The sequence below is a fragment of the Pleurodeles waltl genome, chromosome 3_1, assembly GCF_031143425.1.
Source record: "Pleurodeles waltl isolate 20211129_DDA chromosome 3_1, aPleWal1.hap1.20221129, whole genome shotgun sequence".
Lineage (NCBI taxonomy): Eukaryota > Metazoa > Chordata > Amphibia > Caudata > Salamandridae > Pleurodeles > Pleurodeles waltl.
Genome location: NC_090440.1, coordinates 1,608,897,307 through 1,608,919,162, shown reverse-complemented (window position 1 = coordinate 1,608,919,162; position 21,856 = coordinate 1,608,897,307). Strand labels below are relative to the sequence as shown.

General features: G+C 45.2%; 1 protein-coding gene across 1 annotated transcript in view; it reads right to left on the bottom strand.

Annotated features, from left to right (window-relative positions):
- The window catches only part of LOC138285386 (sodium channel protein type 2 subunit alpha-like), a 745,466-nt gene that overhangs the window by 270,531 nt on the left and 453,079 nt on the right, over positions 1-21,856 (bottom strand). Inside the window, exon 18 of the mRNA XM_069225255.1 lies at positions 3,491-3,620. Within this exon, the coding sequence (XP_069081356.1) occupies positions 3,491-3,620 (130 nt within the window). The remainder of the gene's footprint in view (positions 1-3,490; positions 3,621-21,856) is intronic.

The following is a 21,856-nucleotide window of genomic DNA, read 5'->3' as shown; positions in this document are numbered from 1 at the left end:
CCCACCTACAGGGTTCAGATTTGGGTCCAAAAGTAGCCCACCGTTGGGGGTTCAGAGCAACCCCAAAGTCACCACACCAGCAGCTCAGGGCCAGTCAGGTGCAGAGTTCAAAGTGGTGCCCAAAACACATAGGCTTCAATGGAGAGAAGGGGGTGCCCCGGTTCCAGTCTGCCAGCAGGTAAGTACCCGCGTCTTCGGAGGGCAGACCAGGGGGGTTTTGTAGGGCACCGGGGGGGACACAAGTTCACACAAAAAGTACACCCTCAGCGGCACTGGGGCGGCCGGGTGCACTGTAGAAACAAGCGTCGGGTTTCCAATGTAAATCAATGGGAGACCAAGGGGTCTCTTCAGTGATGCAGGCAGGCAAGGGGGGGCTCTTCGGGGTAGCCACCACCTGGGCAAGGGAGAGGGCCTCCTGGGGGTCACTTCTGCACTGAAGTGCCGATCCTTCAGGTGCTGGGGGCTGCGGGTGCAGGGTCTTTTCCAGCCGTCGGGATTTTAGAGTCAGGCAGTCGCGGCCAGGGGGAGCCTGGGGATTCCCTCTGCAGGCGTCGCTCTGGGGGCTCAGGGGGGACAACTTTGGTTACTCACAGTCTCGGAGTCGCCGGAGGGTCCTCCCTGAGGTGTTGGTTCTCCACCAGTCGAGTCGGGGTCGCCGGGTGCAGTGTTGCAAGTCTCACGCTTCTTGCGGGGATTGCAGGGGTATTTAAATCTGCTCCTCTGTAACAAAGTTGCAGTCTTTTTGGAACAGGGCCGCTGTCCTTGGGAGTTTCTAGTCTTTCTTGAAGCAGGGCAGTCCTCTGAGGATTCAGAGGTCGCTGGTCCTGGGGAAAGCGTTGCTGGAACAGGTTTCTTTGGAAGGCAGGAGACAGGCCGGTAGGACTGGGGCCAAAGCAGTTGGTGTCTTCTTTCTTCTTCTGCAGGGGTTTTCAGCTCAGCAGTCCTCTTCTTCTTGTAAGTTGCAGGAATCTAAATTCTTAAGTTCAGGGGAGCCCTTAAATACTAAATTTAAGGGCGTGTTTAGGTCTGGGGGGTTAGTAGCCAATGGCTACTAGCCCTGAGGGTGGGTACACCTTCTTTGTGCCTCCTCCCAAGGAGAGGGGTCACATTCCTATCCCTATTGGGGGAATCCTCCATCTGCAAGATGGAGGATTTCTAAAAGTTAGAGTCACCTCAGCTCAGGACACCTTAGGGGCTGTCCTGACTGGCCGGTGACTCCTCCTTGTTATTCTCATTATCTCCTCCGGCCTTGCCGCCAAAAGTGGGGCCGTGACCGGAGGGGGCGGGCAACTCCACTAGCTGGAGTGCCCTGTGGTGCTGGAACAAAGGGGGTAAGCCTTTGAGGCTCACCGCCAGGTGTTACAGCTCCTGCCTGGGGGAGGTGATAGCATCTCCACCCAGTGCAGGCTTTGTTACAGGCCACAGAGTGACAAAGGCACTCTCCCCATGTGGCCAGCAACATGTCTCGAGTGTGGCAGGCTGCTAGAACCAGTCAGCCTACACGGGTAGTTGGATTAGGTTTCAGGGGGCACCTCTAAGGTGCCTTCTGGGGTGTATTTTACAATAAAGTGTACACTGGCATCAGTGTGCATTTATTGTGCTGAGAAGTTTGATACCAAACTTCCCAGTTTTCAGTGTAGCCATTATGGTGCTGTGGAGTCCATGTTTGACAGACTCCCAGACCATATACTCTTAGGGCTACCCTGCACTTACAATGTCTAAGGTTTGGCTTAGACACTGTAGGGGCACAGTGCTCATGCACTGGTGCCCTCACCTATGGTATAGTGCACCCTGCCTTAGGGCTGTAAGGCCTACTAGAGGGGTGACTTATCTATACTGCATAGGCAGTGTGAGGTTGGCATGGCACCCTGAGGGGAGTGCCATGTCGACTTACTCGTTTTGTTCGCACCAGCACACACAAGCTGGCAAGCAGTGTGTCTGTGCTGAGTGAGGGGTCCCTAGGGTGGCATAAGATATGCTTCAGCCCTTAGAGACCTTCCCTGGCATCAGGGCCCTTGGTAGCAGGGGTACCAGTTACAAGGGACTTACCTGGATGCCAGGGTGTGCCAATTGTGGAATCAAAAGTACAGGTTAGGGAAAGAACACTGGTGCTGGGGCGTGGTTAGCAGGCCTCAGCACACTTTCAATTCAAAACATAGCATCAGCAAAGGCAAAAAGTCAGGGGGTAACCATGCCAAGGAGGCATTTCCTTACAACTATACAGTAGTTCTTTTCTGATAGTGCGCACAATTTCATAAGCTCAATTTATAGATCAATCTCCTCTCTGTCATTTGGGCTTTGGTCCTCTGCATAAAAGTAGCAGGGCTATTCTTTTAATTTAATTTTAAAATCAGTAGGTCCTTCTCTCCAATTGTCTCTGTCCCTTGCACCTTTATCTGCTTAGGATTTGGTCTAACCTGCTTCTGTATACCTGCTTCTTATTCAGGGCTATCACAAGCAGGGACAGAGAGGCATTATTCAGCAGGCTTCGTGCTTTTTCAAGGACTTTGCTGGAAATTTTAATTATAGCTTTTGGAGCAAGTCAGCCCTGTATAATAATAATGTGGCATCTGACAAATCCTTACCACTCAATGGTGGCAGATGCTGGAGTTGTAGTGTTTTCTCTTTTCCTAGAGAGTATATTTTTAAAACTTAGATACAGGGGGTCGGGCTATTTGGGGCCCTCAATTACCTTTCTTGATTAGGGCAACACAAAAACATCTGACGTGGCTGTTCTTAATCCACTATGATGTGATGTGCAGTGATCTTGCTGTGACATTCAAACATTACCAATGGTTCTTCTCCCCTTACAAAGACCACCTACTAATGAAGATTTTATTTTTATATCTTATATCTCTTTTTAAGTCTTTTGACTTTTTCTTCTATGTAAAATTTAGTACCTATACAAAATGGTGTTACTGTTTTTATGGGAGTGAAACCCTACTCAAGCAGAAACTTCAATCTTTGTCAGGGTGAAGTCACAAGCAAACCCCAAACTAACCTGTGCTCAACCCTCTGGTATCTTGGCACATAGCAGTCAGGCTTCACTTAAAGGCAATGCGTAAAGTATTTATGAAGCCCTTCAAACAGTAATACAGTGAAAACATAACACAAGAAAAATATTACACCAATTTAGAAAAATTATAAGCAGATTTTCATACATGGCAATATACAAACTCACATACCCTATAAAATTTACGGTCACAATTTTCAGCATGTTAGTCTTTAGTTCTTAAAGATAATTTATTGTTGCAGATCCACCAATGTAGTAATATGACTGGTGGTGTGCCTTCCACTAACTATGGCATACGCTTATGAACTTCAGAGAGTTACATTGTGAAGTTACCATTTTGATATCGTACACAGGAGCATTCCATGGTACACAAAGGGCCTGAAATTTGAATACTGCAGTTTTGCAAGGCTGCTAAGATCGGAGTCATCAAGCTGTAACTTGAAGCCGTTATGCTGAAAACAACCAGTCATTCCTTACCTTCAGTGAAACAGTCTTCCGGATCAAGCAATTCTTCAAATTCAAGATCAATTAAATCTCCTTCTCCTTCTCCACCGGGTAGTCCAACATCAACCGTACTGCACTCTGACGAGCTTGGAGGCTTTATCTTCTGTAAATCACAAATCCGACAATGCTGTTTCTTAAAACGGCAGCTGCTTTGTTTTAGAGTTATTTCTCTTTATAAATTCAAATATATTGTCATACTTGCAATCATTTATGTTTAGGTCAACAGAAAAATAATAGGTAATGCAAGATTTGTTTTATGGGCCTGCTGTCCAAGCCCCTTTTGTGGTCGCAAACCGTGCACTTTGGAAAAACACAGGGTTTGAAACTGCAAAAAAGCTTTTGCCAATGATCAAAAGCCCTTTTGTAAGCCCCAAAAGTCTTTCTGACTTGTATAAGGGATTTTGCGACCCTTTCCAAACCAAAAACAGGAGAAGACATGAAAGGGGCATCCACCTCTTCATAAAGAGTCAGAATGCTGTCTTAATAGTTTGTGACCAGAACTGTGGTCGCAAACCATTGTTCAGTAATTGATCCACAGGTCAGATGATAACTGATTCACAAAGGGTATGCTACCCTCGTGATACGGGTTTGCTGATGTGAAGCATGTCGGATGTCCTCAAGGAAGGAGACAATGATCCAGACCACTATGTACTCCACCTGTGTCCATGCACGTGAGATTTTTTTTTTTTTAAACTAAAAGCTTCACCTGTTTCCTTAATAGACACAGGTTTTTGTTAAAACTTTTCCCATTTAGTAATCCAAATTCTAAGGACGAAGGTGCGCTGCACCTTGCAGGTCTCATTCCCAGCTGTCAACCACAGGGGGTGAAATAGCAAATTACCTACATTAGGCAGGTCATTTAGCACCCTCCTGTAAATGATCCATTTGCAGTGCAACCTATAATTACATAGATCATTGCAAACTGCACACTCATTGGCATATAACCCATGTGCAGGGTGATGAGTCAATTTAGAAAATCAAGTTTCAACAATAAACCCAGCAGGCTTCTAATCTTCTACCAGAGATTTTTAAGGAGAAACCCCAAATCATGAAATACTGCACGTTTGTGATGTTAGTGCAATTATTAGCTTTTTATGTTTCTTACTTTTTAAAGGCACTTACACATTTTCTGCAAGTTGAACAATTCATTGCAAATATCTGGTCAACTTACCACATCTCATAAAGTGAATGATAAATCCACAGTGTTCATCCTAGGCTTTCTGTGTAATAGATATTAAGACGCTTTACTGGAGAAAATTCAGGGGCAGGTCCTTCGATATGGCGAAGGAGCGTCACACCACTGGCTGAGCCAGAAGCAGAAAAATAGCCACCCAGCAGTGCATGGAGGGGCGGGACCACAGGAGGTGGGGGGGAGAAGGGAAAAGGGGAGTGCGCACCTAAGTCCACATGTGTGTTTGGCCGGCCATCTGAGGCTGGCCAAATATCAATATTCTGGCTACCCTTGGCATGCAACCATGGCATGACATTCCAAATTTGAAGGATAGAGTATCAATAATCATGGTTGAATGAACAGCTCATTTTCAAGGGTGATATTGAAAAGAACACTTCTTGACAACTCATAGTAACCAATAAATCCTTCCGTAGTGTTCCACCCTTGTGACTAGATTATTCAAAGCAAAAAGCCTTGAACAACATTGAATGGCAGCGTTATATCGGCTGCAAAAACCCAAGGGTACGAAGAGGCATGCAAACATTCTTTCACATTCATACATATTACAAATTAACTTGATAAATACAGTTTGATCAATCTGCACCATCACAAATGGAGCTTTACATATGCAAAAATGCCCCACCCTTGACTGTTAATAAATAAGGGTTTGTTTAGCACTGCTGTTGAGGGGTGGGGGTGGTGGGGAGTGGTGGTTGGCTCTTCTTAATGGATTCACAGTATGTGTAAATAGTTACTTTTATTGGTTGGATTCTTTACAATGTTCTTATTTTCTTCCAGTGGACCTGCAAATTTGCATAACAACAAAGGAAGACTATCATTTTAATATTATTGCTTTGATCAAAGATAATTTTAGATTGTTCCATATAAACAGATTAGAAGCCTCTTTTTGTAATTTCTGGTCTTTTTTGGAGAGCCTGCCAGCTTTCTAGAAAGTGTTTCTCACTTAAAACACATTTGGGGGCATATTTATACCTTTTGGTGCAAAACTGCATTAATGTAGTTTTTCACCAAAAAGTTTAACACTGGCTTGCGACATTCCTGAGCACCAGCCGGGTGCCATATTTATGGAATAGAGCAAGCTGGTGCAAAGGGTGGGCTAGCGTAAAAAAATGATGTTAGGCTGGTTAGAGTAGAAAAATATGACTCTAACCAGCCTAGCGTTATTTTTTTATGCGAAACCATCCATACCACATGACTCCTGTCTTAGAAAATGAGTCATGCCCACCACCCCAATGGCCAGCACAGGGGACCAGTGACCCCTGGGCATGGCCATTGCGCCCTGGACCATGCAGGGAGCCTTCAGCTTGGCCCCCAATAGCAGGTTAATTAAAAAAAAAAACCTTACCTATTCTTACCCTACTTACCTGGGATGGGGTCCCCCATCCTCCGGTGTCCCTCTGATGTGGGTGGGGGTTTTCCTGGGGCTTGAAGAGGGCACCTATGGACCCATTCCACGTGCTTAACCATGGAAATGGATCCACAGGTTCCTTAGCGCATGGTCTGACCCAGGCATCAAATAATGGTGCAAAGCCCTCCTCCCACCAGTGCGTAATTTTAGCACGGGGGTATAACTATGAGGCTATGGGTTTAGCACAATTTCTTAGCTGGGAATGCCTACCTTGCATCTCATTGATGCAAGGCAGGTTCACGCATCCGAAAAATAGTGCAAACTCCAATATTTTGACATTAGACTGGTCTACCGTCAAAATATAAATATGGAGTTGGTTTTGCGCCAACTTTACGTTAAAAAAAAATGACGCAAATTTAGCGCAAATGGTGTATAAATATGCCCCTGGGAGTGTTAAAGGTATGTTTTGATATCTGTAAAGAACAAACGTTTCTCAGAGCAATGGAGTGCCGAACAGGAGACCTGCCCCGGGAAGTTATAATGATTTGGGGAGGCCAAGGGTAGACTGCAGGTCCTGATATAATGCTTCTAGAAGAGGATTATCAAACTTTTTTTCTGAATTGAAGGGGGAGTTGGTGCTCCTCTCCTCTGATGTCTTCTGAAGAGGGAGGCTGTTCCAAATCCCTGGAAAATGAACAAAGAAGGCTTGCCTTTGGGTTTTTCCTTCTTGTGATGTTTTGTCTCTATTCAGTTTACGAAGATATGCATTCATTGGAAAAATCGGTTTTGAAAATATAATTAAAGAAGAATATTGCTTTGAAAGATATGAAGCACTTTGTGGAACATTATTTGATATAATTTGGTGAATACCCAGTTTTTCTTCCAGGACAACCAGTTGAGCAATCTGGGGACGCTTCCCATGTGAGGGGCAACGCAACATTTGGTCATAATCACACCTAGGATCAGAAGGTGATACCCATTTGCACACTACAAACAGTGGTTTATATAAGCCATTCTATTGATGAACAGTGGCGTGCGCTGACCAACCCATTTCAATTTTGTCTCCAGTCTGAGACAGGCTACTAGTTGGGCATTGTTCCCAGACGTGGCAAGATTGATTGCTAGGAAAGCTCGTGGTTTACTGTTGATAACTTTATAAATAATGCAGCTGCACTTGGAGAAGCTCTAGGCTAGAAGGGAAAACCAGTATAGGTCCTCCAATATGGGGTGATATTGTCAAATTTCTATGAGATGTAGATAAGAAGTGCTGCTTTGTAGAGAATACCTTTCAGGATGGTAAGGTGATACCAAACACACTGCTGAGCACAAAGCTGCTTCCATTGCAAATGGAGAAGACTGGAAAAAACAAACAAAACAAAAAAAAGATTGATGCTTGAATGTTTATTCTGAAGTCATCTCCTGAGGGGAAAAGCTTCATCTTCTTCAGGAAGGAGAGTAGGAACAAAGCTGTCTTATTATTCCTGGCAATGTACTGAAGATGAACCCAAGAGTTTTACATGGTCTGTCAGCAGGTGTGTGAAGTCGGAGAACTTTAAGTTGGTGGGCCAGGTTTCAAACTGTGGTTGTTTGGTGCTGGTGGCAGATTTCAGTCTTCATGAGGTTTAGCTTCAGGACGTTAGTTGACAACCACTATTGGATGAGTCTGAGGCAGGTTTTGAGTCTCTTTGTGAAATTTAGTGAGGATATTTTTAGTAGAGTCGGATATCATCTTCTTAATGATGGATCTTGATGCTGCTATCTCTAAAAATAGATTCTGAGAGTTTAATATAGTGGTTAAAGATGATGGGAGGGAGAATGGAGCCATGGCATACCCTGATGGAGAAAGGGAGTGTCTATGACCATGTGGAACCTATTTGCACAAGCTAGCATTCGTTGGTGAGGCAGGAGATTAGCCATTTCAAGCAGGAGCCTAAAAATCCCATGTGTGTATTAACAGTGTTCATCGGAGCTGAATGGTTGAAAGGTTAGAGAGAGGCCAAGCAGAACAGGAGGCAGGGGTCATTCCTGTCAATGAGGAGGGCATCCTCTACTACCAGCAGTTGGCAAGCACCTAGAGTTGGGCGTGGGGGGGCAGGAAATGGGTAGTGGGTGGGTGCATGCATGCAAAGTGAATGGTGACAGTAAATAAAAAAAGAAGTAGCCTCTTACCTTGCTTGCTGCACGACGTCCTCGCTCCAGTCCATATTCTGCTCTGCCTCCTCTAGGCTCCCAGGCTCCAGCAAATACCCCTAACAAATCCTGGCACTGCTTTCATGCTGAAAGCAGCACCAAATTTGGAAGCAGTTACCTCTCACGGCAGTCTCGAGAGCACTGGGGGCTTGTCTTAGACAGCTGGGTTAGAGAGGTTTCAGATGCGCATGTCTGGCTGGCCCACCACTCCTCCCTGCTGCTGCTGCCACTCAGCAGATCCCGCCCTGTCCTGACACTCGGTTCAGAATGGTTTGAGGAAAAATAAATTGGTAATGAATTAATTTCATTACCATTTTATTTTTTGTCTCTGGGGGCATTTCAGTGGGGTGACACAGCCCCTGTCTACTACTTGGAGTATGACTGTCACATTGCTGCAGCATGGCATGAAACCTAAGTAATAGTCCTGTAAAACTTTTCTTGATAATGTGCTCCTGTAGCTGAATGGTGACTGATTACACAACGATTTACCCTATGAATGAAAGCAAGGTAATAGGAAAGACGTCTTAGGTATTGGGTATTAAGTGAGTTTGATGATAATCCTGCTTGCTCCCTGGTATATGAGTTAACACCTACAATCACTGTAGGCTAGCTATTGAGATATTTCCCAAGGGGAAACAGGAAGGGGTTAGAGAGAGAGAAAACGAGAGAGAGCGACAGCTCAGTTCTTCCATACACAAGTCCAGGGATACAACAGCTTCAGTAAATGGAGTTTCTCTCACTTAAAAAAGGTCAGTTTAACAAGATCAATAGAAGGAAGGTAGAAAGCAGCCACATTAAGCAATTGGGGAATTTGCAGGGAACCGTGAAGGACAAGTAGATCAAACTGCAGGGGAACCAGTAAAGGAAAATAACCCAAAAAGGTGCAGGATGAAGGTTGGTAAATGATTAGTGTCACAGGGGAGACGCTGTGCAACACGAAGCGTATGCCAGGTGCCAACGAATGCCATTTTTTGTCCTAAATATCTCTTTATCTCTGTTAATCCAGGAGTCCTGCCCCTTGACTTGGATGCAAAACCATATATGTCCTTCACCTCCAGTGCTCCAGTCACCTCAAGTCAGTCTGCCAGAGATGCTGTCCTAAATAACCTTGTCCAAAAAACAAAATTGATCTAGTGACAACTTGCTACATGTTCCTTTAATTCCAGTCAAGATGTTGGTGAGGTCTACTGGCTTCAGGGATGGTTTCTTTAGCAGGGGAATTTTCTGCCCTGCCTTAAGGACATTGTGGGATGTTTATTTGCTTATAAATGTCCTTTCAATGAGAAGGAGGCATATGAAGTTGAATGATTTAATGATGAAAGAATGAAGGTGTCTTCTTCATAGGAGTTTGCTTTGAGTTAGTTTAGGATATTGGAGAGAGTCATGTGTCAAACACGGAAGTAGAAGGTCCATTTTATGGTGAGGTGATTGGGGATGGCTGGAATTCAGAATTCCTGACGCTATTGATGTACTCAGAACCGTCGGTTAGATTTCCTTGTGCCATTTTTTCGGTCCCCCTAACGGGGGAATGTCCCCATTGCATACATTACGCCTGGTGCAGGCATAATGTGCCGCACGGGTTTACAAAGTGGCGCAATGCATGCATTGCACCATTTTGTAAATATGGCACGTGTAAAAAGGCACTTTAGCGGTGCCTTAACATCCCATAAATGTATGGGTGGTTTTAGGCTTTAAGGTGTGTAGAGATACAGAGAGGTAAGGGTGAATGTAAGGTTTAGGAGTGGGTAGATGTAAAGGGAGGTAAGGTAAGGATACGCACAGGGTTAAGGGGTGAAATCAAGTAAAGTGAAGTAGGGTGATTTTACCTCTAATGCCACTGAACCCTAAATCCATACTTATATCCCTTTACTTCTAACCGTAAATGCATCCTTAACTTCCTTTCCCTCTAACTCTACCTACAGGTGCATATATATATATATATATATATATATATATATATATATATATATATATATGTTAGAAATGGGGTCTTTGGTTAGCAGTCAGGTGACCCCCTGTCCAAGCAAGGACCCTCACTCTAGTCAGGGTAAAAGAGAATCACCCTCAGCTAACCCCTGCTTACCCCCTTGGTAGCTTGGCACGAGCAGTAGGCTTAACTTCAGAGTGCTAGGTGTAAAGTATTTGTATCAACACATGCAGTAACTTAATGTAAACACTACAAAATTACACAACACAGGTTTAGAAAAATAGAAAATATCTATCTAAACAAAACAAGACCAAAATGACAAAAATCCACATTACACAAGTCAAGTTATCACTAAAAATGCAAAGAGAGTCTTCAGATAATTTTAAACACGCTATTGCTGTTAGCGTGAAAATGTACCTTGGGTGTGTCAAAAATAACCCTGCATGGTCAAGTGTGCGTCAGAAAGGGCTTGCGATGCGTTGATATCACTCACGAGCGAGACCTTGCGTTGTTTCTCCTTCAGTTGGGTCGGCGTGCATCGTTTCTTCTCTCCGCAGGAAAGCGATGCGTCGATCCAGTCAACACTCTGGGGTCCAGGCAGGCCTTGCGTCATTTTTACACGCCCAGCGGTGTTTGCATCGGAAATCCAGCCGCATGATGATCCGAAAACCACACAGCGCGGGTTGCGATTTCACCAGCCTTTGTCAGCAATGCTGTGCGTCATTTTTCCAGCCGCGGGCACCGATCTTCTGGTCACGTTGCAGGAGAGCGTCGATTTTCAGCCACGAAGCCAGCAGCACATCGCTTTTTCAGGTGCAGATCGGCGTTGTGTCGATCTTTTCCCCGCACAGTGGTCTGTGCGTGGATTTCTCACTCTTGTCCTGCTAGCTTCTCCTTTCAGGGCCCGGGGAACTGGATGGGCACCACTTGGCAGAGAAGGAGTCTCAGCAGAGGTTCCAGGTGCTGGCAGAGAGAAGACTTTGCTGTCCCTGAGACTTCAAATAACAGGAGGCAAGCTCTAAATCAAGCCTTTGGAGAGTTCTTCACATGAAGGAAGGCAACACAAAGTCCAGTCTTTGTCCTCTAGCACAGGCAGAAGCAGCAACTGCAGGATAGCTCCATAAAGCACAGTCACAGGCAGGGCAGCTCTTCTTGCTCAGCTCTTCAGCTCTTCTCCAGGCAGAGTTTCCTCTTGGTTTCCAGAAGTGTTCTAAAGTCTGTGGTTTTGGGTGCCCTATTTTCCCCTGTGAAGTAGGCCTACTTCAAAGCAAAGTCTCTCTTGTTTGTGAAATCCTGCCTTGCCCAGGCCAGGCCCCAGACACTCACCAGGGGGTTGGAGACTGCATTGTGTGAGGGCAGGCACAGCTCTTTCAGGTGTGAGTGACCACTCCTCCCATCCCTCCTAGCACAGATGGCTCATCAGGAAATGCAGACTACACCCCAGCTCCTTTTATGTCACTGTCTAGTGAGAGGTGCAACCAGCCCAACTGTCAAACTGACCCAGACAGGGAATCCACAAACAGGCAGAGTCACAGAAATGGTTTAAGCAAGAAAATGTTCACTTTCTAAAAATGGCATTTTCAAACACACAATCTTAAAATCAACTTTACTAAAAGACGTATTTTTAAATGTGAGCTCAGAGACCCCAAACTCCACATGTCTATCCGCTCCCAAAGGGAATCTACATTTTAATCCGATTTAAAGGTAGCCCCCATGTTAACCTAAGAGAGGGACAGGCCTTGCAACAGTGAAAAACGAATTTAGCATATTTCACTGTCAGGACATATAAAACACATTGACTGCCGGGGCCAGGGTTGGAGGGAGCACCGCCAACAGGCTGGCGGTGCTCCACAGGGTATTCTGACCGCGGCGGTTCAGCCGTGGCCAGAAAGGGAAAACCGGCGGTCTCCCGCCGGTTTTCCGCTGCCCTGGGAATCCCCCATGGCGGCGCAGCTTGCTGCGCCGCCATGGGGGATTCTGACACCCCATACCGCCATCCTGTTCCTGGCGGGCGTGGGGCCCATGGGGGCCCCTGCAGTGCCCATGCCAATGGCATGGGCACTGCAGGGGCCCCGTAAGAGGGCCCCACTTTGTATTTCAGTGTCTGCCTTGCAGACACTGAAATACGCGACGGGTGCCACTGCACCCGTGGCACCTTCCCACTCCGCCGGCTCAATTCTGAGCCGGCGTCCACGTGGGAAGGATGATTTGCACTGGGCTGGCGGGCGGCCTTTTGGCGGTCGCCCGCCAGCCCAGTGCAAATCCCAAAATACCCTCAGCGGTCTTTCGACCGCGGAGCGGTATTTTGGAGGGGGGAACACTGGCGGGCGGCCTCCGCCGCCCGCCAGGGTGAGAATCACCCCCTATATGTCCTACCTTAACCATACACTGCACCCTGCCCTTGGGGCTACCTAGGGCCTACCTTAGGAATGTCTTATATGTAAGAAAAGGGAAGGTTTAGGCGTGGCAAGTGGGTACACTTGCCAAGTCGAATTTACAGTTAAAACTGCACACAAAGACACTGCAGTGGCAGATCTGAGACATGATTACAGAGCTACTTATGTGGGTGGCACAACCAGTGCTGCAGGCCCATTAGCAGCATTTGATTTACAGGCCTTGGGCACCTCTAGTGCCCTTTACTAGGGACTTACTAGTAAATCAAATATGCCAATCATGGATAAGCCAATTACATACACATTTTGTAAAGGAGCACTTGCACTTTAGCACTGGTTAGCAGTGGTAAAGGGCCCAGAGTAACAAAAACAGCAAAAACAGAGTCCAGCACACATCAACAACCTGGGAAACAGAGGCAAAAAGTTAAGGGAGACCACGCCAAGGATGAAAAGTCTAACAATATATATAAATGTATATATATATATATATATATATATATATATATATATATATATATATATATATATATATATATATAAAGAAAAGCCAAGGGTTGAAACTAAGTTATAGTGTTATAATTATGAAAACTACAAACTAGAGAAATGATAAAGCTATACTTATAATTTAAAGTTCTAATTTACACATAATTAGATAGAACTTACATTTATAGTTTACACACCATTGGGCTGTATGTGATTTCACAGAAAACATTTTTGTGGAATACCATTACTGAAAAAACATCTAAACTGTTTAATGGAAATCTTAAGAATCAATGGCAATTACCTTTTTGCAGAATTCAATTCATGGAATCTCTTTTTGGTCGCAATTGGGTTTTGAAAGCTTATTTCTAAGCGTAAAAGCAATGGTTGCAGATCTTACCTTCAGAAACAGTTTTGTCAGAGATATTTATTTCAGTGCCATACTTCTGGGGGCATTATTTCATATTTAGATCTTTAACATTGTCAAACAAAACTTTGTATGGTTTATATTTGCCCGCTCATCCTAATTTATGCACAACTAGATAGAACTAACATTTATAATTCACACACCACCTTTAGTTTACTATATGTTGCGCACCTACGTACACATTCTTCCCACATCAATCACCACACTAAATTAACTATAAATCGCTGGTTCTCCATGCACTGGTAATACCCTTGAATATATATAACTTATAACGTATGAAATAATAGTAGTTATAATAAGACTTATGACACCTGAAATGACACAATTTCTCAGAATAAAGTGCATTGTAGAGCGGTAGTGGCCACTCTGAAGTTATAGTTAGGATTTCCCGAATTAGGAATGCCTCCGATTTTTGCTCTCTAGTAATGCTGCCCCCATTTCACAAATCTCCATAAAACTTTCTAGACCCATAGCTTTCACTACATTGGTGGATGATGGCACGTTTCATTGAGATTCATCAAGAGGGTGCAAAGAAAAAAAAAGGGGGTCCCAAAACAAGTTTTGGCACCAATGCATTTTCCATAGACTTTGTACTCATGCGTAGTGGCCAAACATCCAGTCATATTACATGAAATGTGGCATGAATAGAGATATGGTGTGCAGATGATCCTTTTTGGTAGTAAAGGTAAGTTATGTAAGTGTTTTTGAAGTATTTTTCAAGTTATAAGAAACTTTTATTTAGTGATCACAGTAGTTTCATGAAAATTGATGAAAGAACTGCAGTACATGCTGATTACTAGGCATTATGTGATTGGTTAATGACTATCTTTACAAGAGTTAAAGGCAGCCATGTTGTTTTAAGTGCACATTTGCTCTGTTCTGGGTTTGGGCTTTAGAAGTATCAGGTTCTATATTTTCTCACTACCTATTAGCACACATTAAAATAATAATAGGTAGGGGAAATTATTTATAAGTTTCAACATATTTAAAATAAATATAAAGTTCTGCGGAAATGCTGTGGTACTTACAAAAATGTGCAAACAATATATGTAAAAAAATGTAAAGGACAGGTTACTTATGTTCCGTAATGCCTTATCTGGTAGAGACAATATTTAGTTGCAGAGTTCTTACCTTAGAAATTTGCTTAGGCGTCAGTCTGGATATGGAGATTTTTCTCAAGAAGTAGTTCTGCATGCCGTTGGATGGCATTGATCGGCTCCGGGTCTATCGTTGACATCGTCCAAGGCAGATATGATGTTGCAGGTCCTATATAGGTGCCACACGGGCACGCTGACGTTAACTCTTTTCATGACTTTCCACACCGGAAGCACAGAGCCATGAAGAACACTGACTACTACTGCATCAAACCTAGGGCCCTGAAAGAGGAGTCCCTGTCTCTACAAATCAGTTTGCAGAACAGGTAGGATGGGTGGGTTGGTAAGGAATCTGCAACAAGATATTGTTTTCACCAGGTAAGGGCGTTTTCCGAAGGTAAGTAACTTGTCCATCTGTTTGTGACATCTAGTTGCAGATTCCTTACCTTAGAATAGATACCCAAGCAATACCATCCCCGAGGCGAGTCTGCCAACAAAGAAAGCCCTGCAGGAATGAATGGGCAAAGTGCCGTCCCTATGGACCTGACTGTCCAGGTAGTAGTGTTTGGAAAGCATGTGCAGAGATGCACATCTTGCTACCTGACATATGTCCAGGACCGGAACTCTGCACAACACAGTGGTTGCAGCTTTAGCTATGGGAAAATGAGCACGCAAGCCCTCAAGTGGTTGCTTCTTAGCCAATGAGTAGCACAGTTTAATGCAGAGTAAGACCCATCTGGAGATGGTTCTCTTCAGCACTGCCCGACCTTTGATCGCACCCATATAACCAACAAAAAGTTGATCATCCACCAGGAACTCTTTGGTACAATCAAGGTAGAACGCCAACCCTCTTTTTGGGTCCAGGGGTTGAGTCTTTCCCCTTTCTTAGAAGGATGTGGGGATGCTTAAAAAGTAGGCAAGGTGATGGATTGGCCTACATTGAAGGGTGCAAGCACTTTCAGGACTAAGGAGGCCTGTGTGCAAAGCACAGCTTTGTCAGGATAGATGGAAAGGTAGGGTAGCATAGATGACTGTGGCTGCAGCTCACTGACCCTGCGGGCAGATGTAAAGGCCAGAAGGAAGGCTGATTTCAAAGTGAGAAGCCTGAGAGGACAATTGTGGAGAGGCTCAAAGGAAATGCACATCAGGGATGTTAGAACCAAATTCAAAACCCTTTGGGTCAAAATGAATGGAGAAGGATGAAACATGAGTAGGGCCTTTAAGGAACCTATTTACAATAGGACATTTGAACAAAGAAGGCTGATCCGGTAGTCGTAAGAAAGCAAAGGTTGCAGACAAATAACCTTTGAGAGTGCCCAAAGCAAAGCCATGCTGGGACAGTGAAAGTACAAACAATAGAACCTCAGGGAGAGGGGAACAGAGGGGGGTCAACAGACTTGTCTATGCACCATGCCACAAATTTCTTCCGACAGGCATATTCCATTTAGGTGGAGGGCCGCCTGGCTGCCAAGATAAGGTTACAGAGTTTAGGCAGATGGTCAAAAGCTGTCAACTACTGCCGCTCATTCTCCACGCAAGAAGACAGAGACTCAACAGGTTCAGGTAGAGAATCCTCCCCTGCTGTTGCAAAAGTAGATCCTCTCGAAGGAGCAATCTGATGGGAGGATCAATGGCCATGTTCAATAGCTTGGGACACCAGACTATTTGTGCCCAGTCCGGACCCACAAAGGTTACTTGGGCCCAGTCGTTCTTGACCTTTTTGAGAACTCTGGGCAGAAGTGGTATGGGCGGAAAGACATACAGGAGGCCTAAGCTCCACTCGAGATGAAAAGCGTTGCTGAGCAAGTGCCGCCTTGCAAACTCCAAAGTGCAATACTGCTGACATTGCGCATTCTCTAGGGAGACAAACAGATCTAACCAAGGCTCTCCCCACTGCTGACAGAGACCTTGTGCCACTTCCAATGAAGACGCCATTTGTGATCAACCAAGCATTGTTGGTTCATTTTGTCCACTCTGGTGTTCAGAGAGCCTGCCAGATGCTGAACCACCAGGGAAATGCCCTATTGTTCCAGCCACGTCCAGAGGCACAGAGCCTCTTGACAAAGGGTACACTAACCCACCCAGTCTTGCATGTTGCAGTACCACATGGTGGTGGTGTTGTCCGTGAACACTTGCACTACCTTCCCTTTGAGAGAAGGAAGAAATGATTTCAATGCTAGTCTGATTGCCTGGACCTTCAACAGGTCGATATGGAGGCTGAACTCTGCCGGAGAAGAGAGGCCTTTGATCTCCGCCTCTCCCAGGGGGCCGCGCCATACCAGGAGTGGCCCATCTGTCACTACCATCAGATCTGGTTGGCGAAAGAAGAGGGAACTGCCTCAGACCCAATCACGGTTCGTTAGCCACCACTGGATATCTTGCACAGTTCCCTCTGAGATCTGGACCATGTCGGAGAGATTGCCCTGATGCTGTGCCCACTGGAACTTCAGGTCCCACTGCAGAGCCCACATATGCAATCTGGCATGTGTCACCAGCAGGATGTATGGGGCCATGAGGTCCAGCAGCCTCAGAGTCAGCCTCACTGAAATCCAGGATAGAGGCTGAAACATCAGTATAATAGCCTGAATGTCCCAGACTCGCTGCTCAGGAGGATAAGCCCAAAACTTCATTGTGTCAAGAACAGCTCAGATGAAAGGGAGCGTCTGAGAGGGAGTCAGGTGTGACTTCTGCCCATTTATAGTGAACCCCAGACAATGCAGGCGGTCCACCGTAGTCTGGAAGTGGGAAACAGCACCCTGAAGCGAGCCCGTCTTCAACAGCCAGTCGTCAAGATATGGTAAGACTAAAACCCCTGATCTGCGATGAGCTGCGACCACCGCCATCACCTTGGTGAACACCGAGGGCCCCTGGTAAGGCCGAAGGGGAGCACGGTGAACTGAAAGTGCTTGTGGCCTACCGATTAACCGCTAGTAACGTCTGTGGGCAAGCAGGTTAGGAATGTGGAAGTAAGCGCTTGCAAGTCCAATGCTACCATCCAGTCTCCTAGGTCCAGGTCAGACTGAATCTGAGACAGAGTGAGCATTTTGAACTTCTCCTTCTTGAGAAAGTGATTAAAGGATCAAAGTTCTAGGATAGGGTGGAGGTCCTTGTCCATTTTGGTCACCAGACCGTACCGGGATTAGCAATCACAACCTACTTCTGGTAGAGGGAATCTCCGTATGGCTCCTATGACCAAGAGAGCCACAACCTCATTGCAGAGAAGTGCCAAGTAATTCTATGTCATCGGATCGTAGGTTGGTGGCATGGATGGCTGAGTAGTCTCGAAGGGGAGGGAGTAGCCCTTTGGACTATCTGCAAAACCCACCTGTCTGACGTGAGAGACTGCCAGCGGAGCAGGTGAGGGTGAATCCTGCTTCTGACCGGTCTGAAGTGGAAAATGGTCAGACTAGGAATGTTTGGAGGCACCTGCAGGGGATGGGATGGATTGGCCAGACTGCTGGCTCCCTGATTCAAGAGGACAGTGGATCCGACATCCTCAACCTCGCAGAGATGGAGTAGCATGTGGGATGGTGGCTGGCATGGTGACCGGTGGCCGCACTTGCCTTAGCGTATCCCACAGCGTGTGGGAGGAATGGCCCAAAAGGCTTGTGGTGTGCAGGGACTGCAATGCCAGGCTGGAGGAAGAAAACCTCTTCTACCCAAGTTGATCCAACTTCTTGCATTCCCTATCCGGGGGTTTGGATGGGAATGTGCCCTGGGATGTAGAGGCTTGGATAATCAAGCTCTCATGGGTGGGGTGTTGTGTCAAGAATGCTTGGTCATTTTGAGCAGGTCGATGGCGTTGGGCAATAGTCCTTTCGCATAAGATCCTGTGCTGGGTTTGGACCAGGGACCCACCAGGACATCGGTAAGGGCTTCATTAAAGGGCACTAGGGGTTCAGAGGATGAAGCCTCAGGCTGAAGCACCTCTATCAGGAGGTTAGTCCTGTCTGCCACCAAAGGCAGCTTGAGGCCTAGAACCTCAGCCACTCTTCGCACAACCATGCAATAGGATGCCCCTTCCTCCTTAGCCACGGTAGGGGGAAAAAAGCATGCCAGTGTCAGGGGAAGTATCCAGACCACTGACTTCACCTAGGTCCATACGCTAGTCCATACGATCTTGGAGCTGGCATTCTAGAGAGTCAAGCAACCCCTCCCATTCCTCAAGTACCCCAACCCACAATAATAAGGGTGAGGATCTGACATAGGGGACAAGGTCCCTGTCAATGTTGGAATCAGCATCACATGACGCAGATCCAACTCTGTGTCAGAGGTGGCAATGAAGATGGGTTCAATGCCGCCCGGAAGCACGGCCAGCATTGGGATCGCTGACGTCAGAACCATCACCAGGGAAGGCCAAGGTGGTACGACCAACGCCAGTTCAGATTCAGGAAAGGATCCTTGGGTGCCCCCTGGAGCTGAGGCCGAAGCTGCCAGCACAGTATCCGAGGGACCCCTTCCAACCCTGTGGATCCTGAGGGCGCCCAAGGGGGGTTAGGCAACCTAAAAATGAGGTGCAAGACCTCATAAAACTCTCTGAGTTTGGCAGGGGTCACTCAGGCTCCCGGAAACTCGGGGAGGGATGGAGCCACCCTAGACGCAAGCTCTGTAGACCGAGCAACAATGCTTCTTTTCCCTCATCTCATCAGCTGATGGACAGGGTGAAGTCGAAAAACGTTTTTTTTTCTATTACATCTTTTTGTGCCTCGACTTACCTGATCATACCGAGGACTTGCAGTGGGATGATGATGAGGGGGCACTCCGTGACCAATCTGGGGGCCTTCCTCTCAACCGAGATCAGGACCTACGTGGAGCCGGGCACTAGGCCGCAAGACGCTTTAGGGATCGCTCCCTCAAAGCTTTCTGATTCATGGCTTGGCACGCAGAGCACAAATTTGGGTCATGGTTGCGCTCCAGACACCACAGGCCTATGAGGTGTGGATCCGTCTTGGACATCACCCGATGACAGTGTAGACACTCAAAAATCTTCATCAAAAAGTAAAAAAAGACCAGTTAAAAAATGCAGCTCTTCTTCAGATCAGCGCTGGCTGTTGCGGAAAGAAAACAACTGATGCCGGGGTGACACCTATATAGGACCTATGACATCATATCCAGTGCGGACGACTCTGACGATGGACGTGGAGCCGATCAACACCACCTAACGGAGCACATAGGTACTGCTTGAGAAAGATCTCCAGATCCAGACTAACGCCTCAGGAAATTCTAATTTAAGGAATCTACAACTAGATGTCTCTATCAGATATATTCTCTATACTACACTTTTTCACAGATATAGAGTAGGTCACCTCATTTTAAATGTGTTGCATATTTAAGTCTACTGAGTACTGTGGTAATATCTTCAAATTCTCGTAATAATTGAAAAATTTAAAAAACAAAATTGTTAAAAAAGTATAAATACATTGTACTACACTGTCTTTTAATAATATGGTGTACTACAGTGTATGATGTTTCCATGCTTGCCATTACCACAAAAGCTTTTATTACGCATGTAATACCATGAGTTACCCTCGACAACATGCGTGATAAAGTCACCCATGGTAATGGCATGTATGGTAACTGTACAGCCGTTACTTCTCAAATGGACAGCCATCTTGGAATGGCATGGTCCATTGTGGGTCAACGTTCTTCCCTCCCAAGGTGGACAACAGGTTTATTTTATATATGCAGTGGCGACATTAGTCTTTTAAACCAATACCATTCCAAAAAGGCAACCGATTGCTATGTTTCATATATCACTTGTTTTGTATTGCAAGTATAGGCCTACCATGCCAATACAACTGAATCTTTGGATTTATACTTTTAATATTTTACTTATTTTCCATGTACTTGCACATACCTTTTGGCTTTGTATGTGTATTTTTGTGGATGGGTAAGTGGGTGAATGCAAGAATGTGTCAATGGGTTGATGATGGAAGTAAGACTGCAAAGATGGGTATAAGAGTGCATGAATGATGAATTACTGATTGCCTAAACTCACTAGTGAATTCAACAGAGACAGAGAGCCACTTTCAGGTATAAGCCCGACCTATTTGCATTGCCAATGCTGACTTCAATAGAAGCACAAATTACCAGAAATCACAAAAAGGGGTGATTCTTACGAAGCATTTTTTGTTTTCAGACATGATGGTATCTATGGTCATTCAAATGAGGTGTCCCATTAGTCGCAAGCTGACCAGCAGAGAAGGAAAGTGACTTACCAAAAAACTGTTAATTATCCAACCCCGTGATCCTTCGTACTAGGGCCCCAAAGGGCCAAACCATTACCTCTGCTACCAAAAACTGTTAGCGCGTTGGAGTCCTAATAAGTAAAATTACAAGGAGACGCGTTTAGGTCGACGAACCTTTGGACCACGTTCAGGGACATCCCAGTAGGAGATGTCTTTTTGGCATCACAAATCAATAGATCAATAAACCAATCAGTAATTTCAATAACTAAATAGCAAACCAATCAATAACATTTAGTAAGAATCAATACGTTGAACACACCATGACCTTTCAGTCATGAATAACAACACCAATTTACTTAAGTGTTAGGATATTTATTTCCCTATTAGTTACAATCTAATGCCATTACTGTTAATCTCATTAGCAATTCATCTCATTAGTAACTCTTCAGATTTGCAATTAGAACGCAATTGATCAATGCATAAAGAATATTAATTCAGTATTAAACACGTCATTAATGTGAAGCAACTTAGCAAAGTCTCAGTAGTACATGATTCAACAAAGCAAGAACTCAGTCATTTATCTATTTGCGTAGGATATTTGTGAACACCTTAATTAACCTCTAATTAGCATTAGCATGTTGGGCTTCATGCAAAACATTTTAGCAAACACAAATTTGGAAAACATCTACACTATGGCCTCTATCAAAAGAGCATTTGGTACCTAGAAAGAAAAAGCAAACAGACAATTACAATTTTGCATCAGATAGTTACCAATCCAACAGATCAGCAAACAGCGTCAGTCTTCGTCCTCAGGACATCAGTCGGTTCCCATCAGCAGAGATAGGACGGGGCAAAGTCTCGATATAGCATAGCTAAGGAATAGGATCTTCCCTCATATGGAGGAGAAGAAAGTATCAGGCAAGAAGGGGTAAAGGATGGTTTAAAGTATCAGGACAAAGCAAAAGAGTTAAAGTCTCTGTGAAGTAAGTGGAGTCTCAAAGTTTCTGCGCCCAAACTCCTTCGGTCGTTCTGTTAAATCAAAACTGTCTAATTAGCTCTTAACTCCTCATTGGATAATAATTGGTGCATCTTTATCTCTG